A 16,386-nucleotide genomic window follows, 5' to 3' on the forward strand; every position below is an offset into this window, starting at 1 on the left:
TAGGCGTGTCAATGCTCGACCAATATAGTATAAATAATGTCCTTTCAGATCCATCAAGTACCATATCAACTAGGCGTGTCAATGCTTGGCCAATATAGTATAATTAATGTCCTTTCAGATCCATCCAGTACCATATCAACTAGGCGTGTCAATGCTTGGCCAATAGAGTATAATTAATGTCCTTTCAGATCCATCCAGTACCATATCAACTAGGCGTTTTAATGCTTGACCAATAGAGTATAATTAATGTCCTTTCAGATCCATCAAGTACAATATCAACTAGGCGTGTCAATGCTCGGCCAGTATAGTATAATTAATGTCGTTTCAGATCCATCAAGTACAATATCAACTAGGCGTTTTAATGCTTGGCCAATATAGTATAATTAATGTCCTTTCAGATCCATCAAGTACAATATCAACTAGGCGTGTCAATGCTCGGCCAATAGAGTATAATTAATGTCCTTTCAGATCCATCAAGTACAATATCAAGAGTTGAAAATGTCCTGATAATTCCTTTTTCCCCTTATTAACCTTAATTTCAAAATTACTATTAATAAAAATTGCAACTGCACTTGAATAAGATTTAAATGAACTAAAATAGCATTTAGAACCATATTCAATACTTATAATGTTTCGATATTCACCGTAAAATGGGTGTATTGACGCTACAATTTTTAGCCTTCCAGTTATAAGAGAAAATATCTTTTCTTTTCAGTTTATCCCCGAGCCCCTGGCAGAATCGATACTCACTCAATCATCTTATACTATAATTAAATATCAAAAGGATGATATCTAGCCCAGATATAGAACAGAGAAAAGAGAGTAAAAGATAGGAATTATAAAACATCAAAATGGTTAAATTCAGGTACCACGGTAAACTAGGGCACTCACACAAGTTGTACCAAAGCGAATCGTTAGAAGTAACAGGCCTCAGACCACAGTTACAGTTCCGGGTCGTTGTAGTACAAAAGTAAATTTCAGGTCTGTTACTAATTATTTTTCCTGACTTAGCTACAAATGTATTCAGATATGTGTACAATCTTAACATATATTTTTAATGCAATTTCTATTCTAGTGAGAGACACGATGATTTTACATCCTTTCCAAGTCTTTTTGTGTGGAAGGACACATGGAATTATAAGGCTTGAGTAGTATATTTTGTAATCTTTTGGATTTTCCAATAATATAGAGGGGTGGTGACTTTTAAATAAAGATATCTTTCTTAAGTGCAGGTCATGAGGTACATTCCAGCTCACTGTAGTTCTACACCATGATATGAAAACAAGGTTGTTGTTTTTTTTTAATTTTTGAAATATTTTTCTTTTTCTTTGGTATAACATAGTGGGGAATTAGTTATGGCCTAAGGCCTGCATACAAAGCGGAAATAGTACACTTGTATTGGAGAGGGACATTAAACTCGATGTAAATTATCAAACTGAAGAAGGAAAAGTGTCAAAATTTCACAAATGATAAACCGTAACAAGATTACTACTCATTCAAGTTTTCTTATACTCTATAGAATGAAAAGATCAATTTCAAAAACAACAATGTATCTTAAAAGGTGACTTACCGGGTATGTAAACATATCAAACAGGTCAGTCAAAAAGACCCATCCTACAATTGTTGTATACCTTTATCATACACTAAGTAACGAAGGGCAGTGTCCTGTCGTCGGATCATTGGAGTTTGACTTCAAGGACAATATCAAAGTACGAATGTTTCCAGGAAATATAGTCCGGGCGATTACTTTTATTATTACATTTTCAGTTTTGTATCAGATGCTGACTGGTTGAAAACCGATCGCGTGTTATTCAATTCAACATGGATGCTGTCTGACCACTGATGGACGCTGTCTGACTAATGATGGACACTGTCTGACTAATGATGGACGCTGTCTGACTAATGATGGACACTGTCTGACTAATGATGGACGCTGTCTGACTAATAATGGACGCTGTCTGACTAATGATGGACGCTGTCTGACTAATGATGGACGCTGTCTGACTAATGATGGACGCTGTCTGACTGATGATGGACGATGTCTGACTGATGATGGACGCTGTCTGACTGATGATGAACGCTGTCTGACTGATGATGGATGCTGTCTGACTAAGGATGGACGCTGTCTGACTAATGATGGACGCTGTCTGACTGATGATGGACGCTGTCTGAGTAATGATGGATGTTGTCTGACTGATGATGGACGCTGTCTGGCCTCTTTTGGACGCAGTCTGACCACTTATAGATGATGTCTGACTAATGATAGACGCTGTATGACCACTGATGGACGCTGTATGACCACTGATGGACGCTGTCTGACTAATGATGGACGCTGTCTGACTGATGATGGACGCTGTATGACCACTGATGGACGCTGTCTGACTAATGATGGACGCTGTCTGACTAATGATGGACGCTGTATGACCACTGATGGACGCTGCCTGACTAATGATGGACGCTGTCTGAACTAGTATGCTGATTTATTCTCCGCTATTGGTCTTTTTACACGTAATGCAGGAAGGCAGAACTCGTAGAATTATCGGCCTCCTAGTCTGCGTTGGTTTCGCCTGGATACAGAAAAAAAACACATTTTAAAACACCGACAACCATGACAAGATACAAAATCTTCATTACATTTTAGAAGTGTAAACGTCCTGAATTCAATAAGCGACACCCAAAATGCAAATCTGGGACCAATCTACTGATGTACTCGATACAATAGCGAGATACAATGTACGGAAATCCAGGCATTTTTACGCCTAGCGAACACGTTCAACTTCACATACACCCATAACGAGATCGTGATGATGACCATCAAACTACGTCTTTCACAAATCTGTGTTACAATCAGCAGCTGATTGTGCATTGATACCAATTTTTTTATTCGAATATCTGAGGACGACTGCCATTAGTTTTATAAAATGAATATCAAGGCATCCAGATTGTTTTAACTTGGTTACGAACAGCATAAAGCGTGTCGACGGACAGAAAACGTCAATGTGAATTCACCTTTGGTCTCCCCCTCCAAATGGCTGTAATAGTGTAGAGAAACGGATTGATGGCCGCATTGATAGGCAGCACGAACACCATCACCCAGGCATACACCCAGTCTGGCATTTCAATTCCACATCGTGATACGACACCTAAGAAACAAAATATATACATTCCTATAAAATCTAAGATACACACACTCTATCAGTGAACATAATATACTAATAGCTCAGATTTATGGTGTTTTACTTTGACAATGATAACCTAGGATATATCATTAAATTTATTCACTTAATTGTTCCATTCTTCAGGAATTGAATACCATTTAAAAGGGTACATCTATTTTTATCAATCAGAGTCGAAACTATATAATGCCATGCAAAAGAAAATACAAATTTGGACACCTACCCATGACACCAATAGGAAGCCAGCAACACAAGTCTGTCGCCACCACAAAGAACAAGGTCGTGGCTACAGTAATCTCTCTTTTGTGATTCTGCGAAGAGGCAATGCGGCGACCAGATCTCCTCAAACTTTTGCAAATACAAATTTGACATACTACAATAGTAAGAAATACGCCGCTGTTGAGGCAGACAAACACCGCGAAGGAATATCCAGTCCCTGGACGTGTATCTCCTTGAAGGGGCAAGGCCAGACAAACGCTTGATTGAGAGTAGAATTCTCCTTTGAAGTAGGACTGCAGAGTAACAACAGGGATGATAGCAAGTGTGACAGCAACAATCCATAATGTCAATGAGACAAATAAAGCATGTTTCCATGTGATGCTTCTTTGGGAGAGACGGGACAGCGGGAACATGATGACAATTAGTCTGTCTACCGTCACCATGAGAATGAGGAACGTTGACATCTCGCTGGATATACTTGATAATATACCTGCCGCTGTACATAAAATACTGTTTCTCCATTTCTGGTCATTCCATGCATACACACCTTCATAATATGCATCCATAACACCTATTATGAGTAGGTAGATGCCCATAAGTATATCCGAAACAGCTAAATTCAGAGTGAAGAGTGAGTAACTTTTTGTAATATTATCTTTGTCGATGAACAGTCTGTATATTATGACAGCCAGGTTCCCAATTAAAGCACAGATTCCAATTATCCAAAGGCAAACTCTTAAAACTGTCGAACTTATCAAGGCAAAACAGGAGGATATCGCATCACCTTTTGATTTACATTGATCAGGATGAACAACACATTCCCATAATGAATAGTTTGTATCCGCACACTCTTCAACTGACCGTGGCTTAACACAACACATGAGGGGAACATCAGTGTATAACTTATGCAAGTTATTTAAACCCTCGAACATATGTTCTGAGACTTCTAATTGATTACCCACTTAACTTATATAGATTCCTTGGTAATCGTGGTAAATGAGTCAGTTTATTATTTGACAAGTCTAGATGAAACATCTTAGAAGGTTCAGCAGCAGGTGGGACTCTTGATTCATTAGAGTGTAGATATCGTTGATCATCTGCAACAATTTCAGAGAAGACATTGAATGGTATATGTAATAATATAAGATTTGTAATTCCAATAAACAGACCAAATCGGATAGCTGATATTTCATTATCCGATAAATAGAAAAAGCTGAAGTTGAAACCTCTGTTCAACGAGTTGTATGAAATAATTGAACTGTGATGTTCTTAATGATCGGGTTTAAAAAAAACAGTTTTGACAATTCTCAACGGTATTTAACCCGAAATCAATTAAGAAGTAAAGGTATTTGATCTTGTTGTCCGACAGAAACATTGCAGTAGGTTAATATAGTCCACTATCGGACAGATATCTGGGTAAGTTAGACAGTCCATTAAACACGTTATGGGGGAGCAATTGAATGCTATTTTCGGACAGATCGAGATGGGTAACTTCAGACAGTCCACTGAACACATTATGGGGGAGCACTTGTAAGCAATTTCTGGACAGATCGAGGTACTTACCTGAAGACAGTCCATTGAACACATTATGAGGGAGAACGTGTATGCTATTTCCGGACAGATCGAGTAAATAAAGCTTAGACAGTCCATTGAATACGTTATGAGGAAGCACTTGAATGTTATTTTCGGATAGATCGAGAATGGTTAGATTAGACAGTCCATTGAACACGTTATGGGGGAGCACTCGTATGCTATTTCCGGACAGATAGAGGGTAGTTATCTTTGACAGTCCATTGAACACGTTATGAGGGAGAACTTGTATGCTATTTCTATTCAGATGGAGGGACGCGAAATTAGACAGTCCATGTAACACGTTTCGGGGGAGCACTTGTATGTTATTTCCGGACAGATAGATGGCAGTTATCTTTGACAGCCCATTGAACACGTTATGGGGGAGCACTTGTATCATATTTCCGGACAAACCGAGGTAATAAAGTTCAGACAATCCATTGAACACGTTGTGAGGGAGAACGTGTATGCTATTTCTGGACAGACCGAGTAAATAAAGCTTAGACAGTCCATTGAATACGTTATGGGGGAGCACTTGTATCATATTTCCGGGCAAACCGAGGTAATAAAGCTTAGACAGGCCATTGAATACGTTATGAGGAAGCACTTGAATGTTATTTTCGGATAGATCGAGAATGGTTAGATTAGACAGTCCATTGAACACGTTATGAGGGAGAACTTGTATGCTATTTTTATAAAGATTAAGATGATATAGTTGAGACAGTCAATTGAAAACATTTTGAGGGAGCACTTGTATGCTATTTCCGGACAAATTGAGGTAATTAAGTTGAGACAGTCTATTGAACACGTTGTGAGGAAGCATCTTTATGTTATTTTCGAATAGATCGAGAATGGTTAGATTAGACAGTCCATTGAACACGTCTTGAGGGAGCACTTGAATGTTATTTTCGGATAGATCGAGAACGGTAACTTCAGACAGTCCATTGAACACGCTTTGGGGGAGCACTTGTATGCTATTTCCGGAGTGATAGAGGGTAGTTATCTTTGACAGTCCATTGAACACGTTATGAGGGAGAACTTGTATGCTATTTTTATCAAGATTAAGATAATGTAGTTCAGACAGTCCATTGAACACGTTATGGGGGAGCACTTGTATCATATTTCCGGACAAACCGAGGTAATTAAGTTTAGACAGTCCATTGAACACGTTGTGAGGAAGCATATGTATGTTATTGTTGGAAAGAAGGAGAATGGTTAGATTAGACAGTCTATTGAACACGTCTTGAGGGAGCACTTGTATGTTGTTTTCATCCAGACTGATAAAAGTAATTTCAGACAGTCCATTGAAGACTTTATGAGGGAGCACTTGTATGCTATTTTTATTGAGATGGAGGGAAGCGAGTTTAGACAGTCCATTTAAGACGTTTCGGGGGAGCACTTGTATGCTATTTCCGGACAGATCGAGGTCAGTAACTTCGAACAGTCCCCTAAACGTGTTTGTTGGAAGGACGACAATGTTCTGTTCGTGCAGATCAAGATGAATGCCTTCAGGTTGATGACAGGCGAAGATCCCCGTACAGTTGTAGGGTTCTGTAACAAATAATAACGTACAGACGACCGGGCGTGGATATCCGTACAGTTGTAGATTAAATGTTCTGTAACAAAGAGTAATGTGTACAGACGAATCTCTCCAAAATTGTTGTAATAATTTGACCGATCATAATTTAATTTCCTGACAGTTAAGTCATTTTTTTTTCTTATTAAAGATATCTTACCTATACAATTGACTTCTAGATAGAGTAGACCTAGCCTGGTTTTAGTTTAACGCGCTAATTATGTGGTAACTGTGACAGTTATAAGAAAATGTCAATATTGAAATAACAATAACAATGTTACATTTATCGAAAGGAAGGCTCCATATTAATATCAACATGACTGTAATGGTATTAAAAGATACCAACTTCTTCTACATTTTGACGGAGGAGAATTAGTATCTTATACTTGTTTCAGTACAGAATTCACTGATGTCATCTGTTTGTTTAATGTCACAATTTTAAATAGACGACGGAATCCTGACAGCACGAATACAAATCTATACTAATTATTATCATTAAATGCTTCCCAATAGCTTTTATTCAGTCTTATAAATATGAACATTTCACGTTAGCAGACTGGTATTAATTCTCACACAGATAATTATGTATGTATATGGATATGTACACACATTATCTTCTCCATTGGCTCAATATATCTCACCTATACAACAACATTCATCACCATTAAAGAGGCTTACCCGCAGACGGACCGGTAAACGGCACATCTCCGATCACTAAATAAACTTCAGTACACGTTTCTATGTGACAAAATCAGAGGCTTTCCGAATTTATTTCTTGAAAACAATTACAGAATATGTATTTAAAAGACGTTTTAAAACTCAACCTGTGAGGGAAATGTATGGAATATAACGGCAAATCTTCTTTGTAAATCGCCGCTGCCTTTGAAGTTATCACCGTGCGGCACTGTACACGTGCTTGTTTCTTTGATGTGTCAATCAAATTAGACTCCACTTTATAGCGGGGACTTATTGCGGGTTGCGATTAAATAAATAATATTTTACAAATGAGGTTTTAATATCACTTTTCAGCGTTTTATAGGAAAATAAAATGAAAAACTCAACAATTTCAACAATCTGTCATGTGTAAAAAATCTTTTTCTATAAGCCAATTTTTCTGATCTCTCTGCGGGTAAGCCTCTTTAAGAAAATAATTATTCAATATGCATCGTCGTCGTCACTGAAATTATTCCTCGTATATTGAAAGTTCATACCCTACAAACATATGTACTTCTGCCAATATGGCGTACTGATTTGTTTTTAGGTCGTCGCGGCGAAGTCCGTTGAAGCTATTACAGTACCAATGGCTTCAGCAGCAGAGTTAACGTCGTCCGTAGAAAGATAAACTGTTTTAATAAATAGTGATTTGTCTATAATTATGAAGATACAGCTTTCCTGTGTTCCTTGTGACATGACCTTTTAATTCCTACTACATTTGCGGTCGTGCTGAACTTGACTGTGACATTTAACCTACATTTAAGGACTAACTTTGAATTTCAACTCAATTGAAGAGTAACACACTACTGGGTACGTATGTGTATTTTGACACTACCAACTAGTTAGAATGTAGATGTGTTATGACACTACCAACTATTTAGTATGTACGTGTATTTTGACGGTACAAACTATCTAGTATGTATGTGTATTTTGACGCTACCAGCTATTTAGTATGTATGTGTATTTTGACACTACAAACTATCTAGCATGTATGTGTATTTTGACACTACAAACTATATTGGTATGTATGTGTATTTTGACACTACAAACTATCTAGTATGTATGTGTATTGCGACACTACAAACTATATTGGTATGTATGTGTATTGCGACGCTACAAACTATCTAGTATGTATGTGTATTTTGACGCTACAAACTATCTAGTATGTATGTGTATTTTGACACTACCAGCTATTTAGTATGTATGTGTATTTTGACACTACAAACTATCTAGTATGTATGTGTATTTTGACACTACAAACTATATTGGTATGTATGTGTATTGCGACGCTACAAACTATATTGGTATGTATGTGTATTTTGACACTACAAACTATCTAGTATGTATGTGTATTTTGACACTACAAACTATATTGGTATGTATGTGTATTGCGACACTGCAAACTATTTAGTATGTATGTGCTATCTGACACTACAAACTATCTAGTATGTATGTGTATTTTGACACTACAAACTATATTGGTATGTATGTGTATTGCGACACTAAAAACTATTTAGTATGTACAATAGTATGAGTATCGTGAAACTAGAGATTATTGAGTTGGCATGTTTCTTACATTTTTACCAGTGAAATATCGAATATTCATTCTATAAAAGTGATAATTTTCATTAGTGAAAAATATCATTTTTCTGATATAATTTTATTATTGAAAAATGTCACTTTCTCTGATTTGACAAATCAGAACACTGCTTTCAAACGACAATGGGGGAAATTAAGATATGCTTTCTTACGTCATAATACCAGATAGAATATATAACGTCACAATTTGGTGTACATTAGTGAATTTTGGGAGAGACTGTGCTGCCTCGTTACATTTTGCTATGAAATAAACAGGTTATCTAACAGTATCTTCAGTAATACCAAATACGTTTCACTCGTGTGGCTAATATTTCGATACTTTTCACAAGTGTTAAGCACTCATAAAAACTATCAAAATAATAGCCACGTTCGTAAAAGATATCTTCTATGTATTGTGACACTACAATATATTGAGTACGCATGTGTATTGTGACCCTACAAGCTACTTAGTATGTATGTCTATTGTGACACTAAAGACCATGTATTATGAATGTGTATTGTGACTTTAAATGTTTTATTGTAATGGTGATCTAGATAGTGTCGATTGTCGGGGTTACTATTATTGATCGCAAATGCAATCCCTTACGAAGGGTGGGGGTGGAAACTGTGGTGTGGGTGTTCGGTTGGGCGTGGAGTGAGGGATGGGGCATTGTTGTGTGTCTGGATGGGGGTTGTGGTGTTGGTGTTTGGTTTGTGGCGTGGGTGGAGGCTACGGCGTCGGTGTTGGTGTGGATGTAGTTGTGGGAATAGGGGCGAGGGTGTGGGTCATGGTCGTGGAAGGCGGATGTGGGGTAGTGTGGTGTGTCTCCACGGGGTGTTGGGGTTAACATTGTAATGCAACACCTGGGGAATCGGGATGAAGTTCGATGGCACAGAACTGCAGTCTGAATTGTCATATTCAGCCAAACCCTAATTCATCTTGTAAATGAATTACACTGGATGAGTGTGTATCTACGGACGTCCGTGCTGTGTCTTTTTAACGTTACGGAATAAGCGGTGATATCAATTTTGGTGTGACCTCTACAACGGCAAATACTATTGTAACTAGAGGCGCATGGAGAGTGATCGCTGACCTGAATGCCAAATAATGTTCATGATCAATTCGTTAAAAGCTTTATTTGTTAATGTCTAACAATGCTATATATTGATATGGGTTTTGCATCACAATTATTTCAAAGACATAACTCAGAGACGAAATCCAGACTCATAATAATTGTGTTATAAAGAAACACTGAAATCCCTTGGATGGGGAAAGACCCCTTGGACTATTTCTATATCAGGAATGTGTTAATCAATGATACCCAGCAATGTTATATGGTTATGGGGTGGAGATCTGAACGGTCTGAACGGAAGTTTTGACAGCGGGAGTTAATTAAGTGTGTAATTTGTTGTAAATTTCGTTGAATTTTAGGTGCTGAATTCAATACGAGATGGTGGCTAAACATGAAAAAAGTTCAAATCAGTAGAATGTTTGAATATTCTATTTACAGGATTGCGAGATGACATTCTTTAAAATTAGGGCTAGTGGACCAGTGCGTAAAATTCCGTTTAAGCAGAACGTTATCGTCTATGGGAAAACATTTGGTCAAGAAGTCGTTTATAGAAATACAGTCAAATTGCTCTCTGTTGCCCTGCCCATCAGGCCATGGGAGGTCAACCCCATCACTTGTATATTTTATATTTATATTCCCACTCTCCTAGGGATGTTATAACAGAAATATATCATACATTGCTTTTTTCCAGAGAAAAAGTCGGTGATATCAATATTGCCAAATGGTCCCTATTGGCATCGACCTTAATACCCTTGCAGGTCAGTCCTATCAATTGTATGAATGTGAATTCCAGTCTCATAAGGGTGCTTCCGACTAAATTTCGTTAAATTCTGATCTGTGATTTAGAAGTAAATTGTCGACGGACGGACGACGGACGCTTGACGCCACGATATGGCATCAGCTCAGTCAGGTCCGTCGGACCCGGTGAGATATTGAAACTGTTTTCATTTGTTTTTTTTTCATACGTAAAAGTGTGTAAATGAAACAAAATGTATTTTTACCACCCAGATTTAATGTTTTTTGTTGTTTTTTTTTCATTTTTTTTTTTTTTTCATTTTTTTATGGTTTTGTAAGCACACATTGCGCCTATTAGGTCGAATACAAAAGAGTTGAGAAGATCGATCTTTTTAACAGTGTTCATCTCTTGCTCATTACAGACATATGATTACTATTAGCTTAGGATCTTTTTAAGGATGATTATATTTAAGTCTACTATGATAATGTAAACAATATTTGTCTTGTTTTCAGTTTAGAAAATCTACCATTGTTTTGTTTTTGTTTTCACCAATCAATGTTATCCATGCCGATAATGATAGTACCTACTTATTTTCAACATACATTTATATTTCATGTTGTACATTTTTATCGATTTAAATGAACACCTTTCTTGTGAGAAGAGATCCTAGATCTTATACGATTCAGAGTTTGAGTTAAAAACCAGTACATGTAGAGAAACAGAAGCGTGTAAATATATCCATATACTCACCACAACCAGCTCCTGTTTCCTGTTCTGGACAGTAAATACAGCATTCGTACTTCTGCAGTTGAGAAGATTTTCCTGGTGGACACACGTTCTCCTTAGCATCTTCAACACCATCTTAAATGCAATAAATGAAATAGGCGGAATTTGTTAAGTCCGACGCAAACATTCAGCTAGACTTAGTGTATCGCATTTCCTTAGTTAGTAGGCAACAAACCATTTAAGGATTAAACTTTCTTTTTGTGGTGTCTATGGCCGATATAGATACCAGAGTTTTGCAAACAAACAAAACGACCATAGACACCAAAAAAGACAGTTTAATTCTTATATTCACATTCTCGAGATATTTGTTTGTTATTTTCGAAAATTAGAATTGAGTAAGCGTAAAAAAATGCCAATATTCAGCGATTTCGTCAATTGGGTAGAACAAAGGGAACAGACTATTTTTTTCAAAATTTATTTGTCATAAAACCTAAGTTTGGACGCAACAAACCCAATCTAGAGTATCACAAAACCTAAGTTACCACGCAACAAAAAAACAGTACGAGTGCGTTACTAAACCTAAGTCAGTACGCCACAAACCCTAAAATAGTGTGAACTAAACCTTATTTCAGAACGTCACATAACCTAAGTTAGTGTGTGACAAACCCTAAGTAGTACGCTACAATCCCTTTACTAATACATGTATGTCACAAACCCTATACAAGTGTGTCCCAAACCCTATATAGCGTGTCAAAAACCCTATACTAGTGTCACAAACACTCTACTAGTGTGCCACAATCCCTATTCTAGTGTGTCACAAACCCTTATTTGGTGTGGCACAAACCCTATACTAGTGTGTCACAAACCCTTATTTAGTGTGGCACAAACCCTATACTAGTGTGTCACAAACCCTATACTAGTGTGTCACAGACCCTATACTAGTGTGGTACAAACCCAATACTAGTGTGTCACAAACCCTATACTAGTGTGTCACAAACCCTATACTAGTGCACAAACATTATGACAATACACAGCAAACCCCTTAGTACACAACTTAGCTAGATATTATAATTTATTACAAAAATAACAAGTTACAAATTTGTAATATTCAGATCATTAAACTGATAAGAATTTATACCGTAAAACAATTCGAACAACTTTGTGCGTGTTATCATTTCCATGAGCATATGAATAGGCCTTTACGTGTCAGTCAATCAATCGAGTGGTGTATAGTGTGTGTTTATACAACAATTATTATGATTAATTGATGTCTTGAGAGTCAAATAACAAACATATTATAGTAGAACATATTTTCTACAATACATTTAACATATTCTTTATGTCTATTTAACTATTGAAGCAAATGATCAGGTTGAAAATAAAAATAAAATCGTTTTGGGGATTTTTCATTGGAAAATATCCATTCAATTTCAGGCGTGTGCTTAAGCAAGGATGACACGTCGTTTTGAAAGAAAGGCAAAAATTGATATAAAAATGAATGTCGCTAAGATTTTGATGTAGATAAAAACATTTTTGATTTTTGAATACATGAGATATTTAATTACCCCAAAACACCCATATCGATATCTTAATCCGTCCAAAAATGTAAGGAATGTGACCGACGACACTAGGAATGACATTGACCAATTTTTGCAGGACGGAGGAGTGTCAGACCTTTCTCTATATATTAGTTTATAATCGAGCTTTGACTTATAAATGTGCTAAACAACTGCATGGTCGTCGTCGGGGCTACGACAGAATGCAAAAGTTTTGTGCATAGAATTTTTTTGGAGGGATTGGTTGGTCTTGATCCAACAAGACCAGCATTGTTTGCCATGGCTTTCAAAACCTCAGAAAGCTTATTTTCCTCTATGGCTCATTTTTAAACCAACGTTCACCGTTCTCATTGTGATTGACAGCAAGATAAAAAGGAGATTTTGTAGTGTTCATTTCGCGTTGCCTGTGTTTCGCTTTAAAGAAAGAAAAGATTCGATTGGATGCCTGGATGAATTCTCGGGATTTTCAAAAAGGTTTGGGATAAAATGACTCTGGCGAATTGAATTGCTTCCACGGAGTTTTGTTGATCTTTCATTAAATTTCAAATGTTCTTGACAATTTTCGTCAGTTTTCATTTCAAGATTCCCCAATTCTACCTGTCTTGTTTTCGTCGCATCCTCTGAACCCCAATAATTTTGTATTGTGATACCAAACAGCGCTGACCACCTTGCTATAGCGCGTTTTCTTTCATTTCACTGACCGACTCGGCCCTGTTCGGTTTATTTTCCAATCCTCGTTGTTACAGTTTGTTTCCTACGGGACTGTAACACCCGAGGACTGGTGCTAAATAACTATGATGTCATAAGGTTGTATGGATAGTTTACATGTATTCCACGTAGGTAACGGTCGATTCTACGGCGAGAACGTGTCAGTGCATCCGGTTTATAATTGGAACCGTCATTTTCCTGGGCTCATAAGAATCCCCAAATGTTTGTGTCCATTAAAATGGTAATTCAGCAATCCAATCAACAAATTTCCTTATAGCATTTCAGTTTTTCTTATTTTTCTTATTGCTTTTGGATTTCTCTTACTCATTATGTAATCACGCAAGTCTGTTATCCCTGATGTAAACGAACGCTTAAAAGCAGTTGTGACACATGATCAGACGGCGTCGTGATTGTTTGGGTGTCGAGCTTTGGTCGGAAACAGACATAACGTGGGAAGCAGACACAGGCAATGGAGTCAGAAGTTTGTTTGGGCTGTTAATGTCCGAAAATCCATGTTTTGATAATAGTCTATGAGCTTACCTTACCAAACGGCCGAACTGTCAGAGGAATATATTGATATCAATGAAATAGACATACGTTTAAAGTATTCAAGCAATTAATTTTTATTTGTATTTGAATATTTATAATATCGACCGAGGACGAAGTCAGTTAGTTAACGATGTAACCCGCTACCTCTTATTATATTAAATAATTACGTCATTAATGTTTCACGTTAAAGATTTGCGTTTAGATTTGTTGCTCATCAAGTCCAACCACATTCTATAACCAAACCTGTATATCTAAATTACATAGTTGAATTCTCTAAACCTTCATTTACATAATACCATCCAATGTACGATCCAGTGACTCTGGAAACTAGTGTTGCTGGGAATAAGGACCTTAAAGTTTAGTGTCTAGCTAAGTTTCTCAAAAACATATCTTAATAATAATTTCATGAAAATGAAAATTATCATAATTCGTACTAGCAAAATTAGTAATGACGAAGACTAAAAATGAAAAATATACTAACCGTCAGATATGGAAAGTTTACCTAGGGTCAATTATAGTTAGCCTTGATTGTGTAAACATGGCAGAAATATTAAAAATGAATAAATATAACGACTGAGGTATTACAAACACTGCTTTACCTTGTGGGCATTCCTCAGGTACACTTCTTTTCGCACGTTTTCCACTGTTTTCTCTTGTGCCAATATCTAGATTGAAGAAACTGTTCTTTTCTTTGAAGTTTCTGTTTTTCTGTTGTCCACTTTTCCTCGGTAAAGTTATATCTGAATTGTTCATGCTCTGTGCTGAATTTAAAGTCAAGATCCATATTATGATAAAGATAACAAACTTGAACATTAGGTATGACATTCTTGTTTTCTATACAGAAAACAGCTCAGGTGCGAACACGACAAACCAATGCAGGTACTGCTGATTGCAGTGTCTGATAAAAATTAATAAATTGCGATGTTGCAGGATAATTGTCCGGCAGCCTAGAGCGAAGTCACAGAACAAATGTCCCACAGACTGGGGTGATGTCACAGAATAACTGTCCGACAGACTAGAGTGATGCCACAGAACAACTGTCCGACAGACTGGGGTGATGTCACAGATCAACTGTCCAGCGGACTAGAGCGATGTCACAGAACAACTGTCCGACAGACTGGGGTGATGTCACAGAACAACTGTCCGACAGACTAGAGCGATGTCACAGAATAACTGTCCGACAGACTGGGGTGATGTCACAGATCAACTGTCCGACAGACTAGAGCGATGTCACAGAACAACTGGCCGACAGACTGGAGGGATGCCTCTTGTATGTCAACAATATTGTATCACAAATTAAAAACCTGGTATATGGAATATATTTTGGGAAATTTCCAGGATGGCGTGTTTCATTTGTAATTTTATCCATTAAATCAAGTCTATCGATATAGTCAATACGGCGTTTTAACTTCGGGCGATATTAAAAAGAACTTTGTCGAGGTTTCTGTAATATGTTTCGATAAGCTCTTTAATACCACGAGTCATCAATACAGTTAGCCACGTATCTGGTTCCTGTACAGTAATATATATATAACAATGAGTTTAATCAATAAAAGTCAAATGAATTAACTTGATATCCTTGTCATGTATGATATTTGCTTCGAATGTTGTATATTTTGATAGCCAGAATTAACGTAAAACCTCACTGTTTTGTAAAGGCCATACATGTCCAATTCCTTGTACCGATTGTAAACCAAACCCAGCGACATATGACGGATACTCGAATACGAAACTGAAGGGTTTTGTTTCTTTTGATACGATAAAACATGATATAAGAATACTTATGAAATGTGTATGAACCATCTGTTGTTTTGTTGGAACTATTTTGTTCCGATGATGAATCAAGATAATTAGATAGGCCCTTTGACAAATATTAAGCTCGTGTCTATAATACAACTTTCAACATTTAAAAGTGTAAACTATACAAGAAAATAAACATAAAGGACGGTTGACCGATAGAGCCAAAGACAACACGCCATACACTTATGTCGGTGCCTCCCCTCATCGCTACAATTCAGTTAACAATTATTGGAGTTATGACACTACCTTGGTACCAATAAAGCAACGGTCGTCTTATGGAAGTCCAAGGCTGTTTGTCAGAAGTGAAGGTCAAATATGGTATCGCTTTAACTTGTAGACCTGTTGTGCTTTTGTGACACGAAGTGGTAGGAATCTAACGAAATGTGAAGTGGTTGTATTGTATTGT

The 16,386-nt window shown here is 37.0% G+C and overlaps 1 protein-coding gene across 1 annotated transcript; it reads right to left on the reverse strand.

Annotated features, from left to right (window-relative positions):
* Positions 1-1,811: 1,811 nt before the first annotated feature.
* Positions 1,812-14,933, reverse strand: LOC117319340 (relaxin receptor 2-like). The gene is made up of 8 exons (XM_033874172.1): positions 14,780-14,933; positions 11,392-11,502; positions 6,047-6,515; positions 4,959-5,440; positions 3,400-3,966; positions 3,010-3,143; positions 2,758-2,836; positions 1,812-2,467 (listed from the first exon to the last, which is right to left on the reverse strand). The coding sequence occupies exons 1-8, from the start codon at positions 14,931-14,933 to the stop codon at positions 1,812-1,814; spliced, it is 2,652 nt and encodes an 883-aa protein (XP_033730063.1).
* Positions 14,934-16,386: the final 1,453 nt, after the last annotated feature.

The sequence above is a fragment of the Pecten maximus genome, unplaced genomic scaffold (genome assembly GCF_902652985.1).
Source record: "Pecten maximus unplaced genomic scaffold, xPecMax1.1, whole genome shotgun sequence".
NCBI lineage: Eukaryota > Metazoa > Mollusca > Bivalvia > Pectinida > Pectinidae > Pecten > Pecten maximus.

Bases quoted from the DNA above. Each gene is read 5' to 3' on its own strand.
- LOC117319340 (XM_033874172.1), bottom strand. From the start codon at position 14,933: ATGAACAATTCAGATATAACTTTACCGAGGAAAAGTGGACAACAGAAA. The intron at 11,503-14,779 runs GTAAAGCAGTGT...ATTGCATTTAAG, and splicing joins ACCTGAGGAATGCCCACAAG to ATGGTGTTGAAGATGCTAAG. The intron at 3,967-4,958 runs GTAAGTACCTCG...TACTCATAATAG, and splicing joins GTTCAATGGACTGTCTTCAG to GTGTTATGGATGCATATTAT.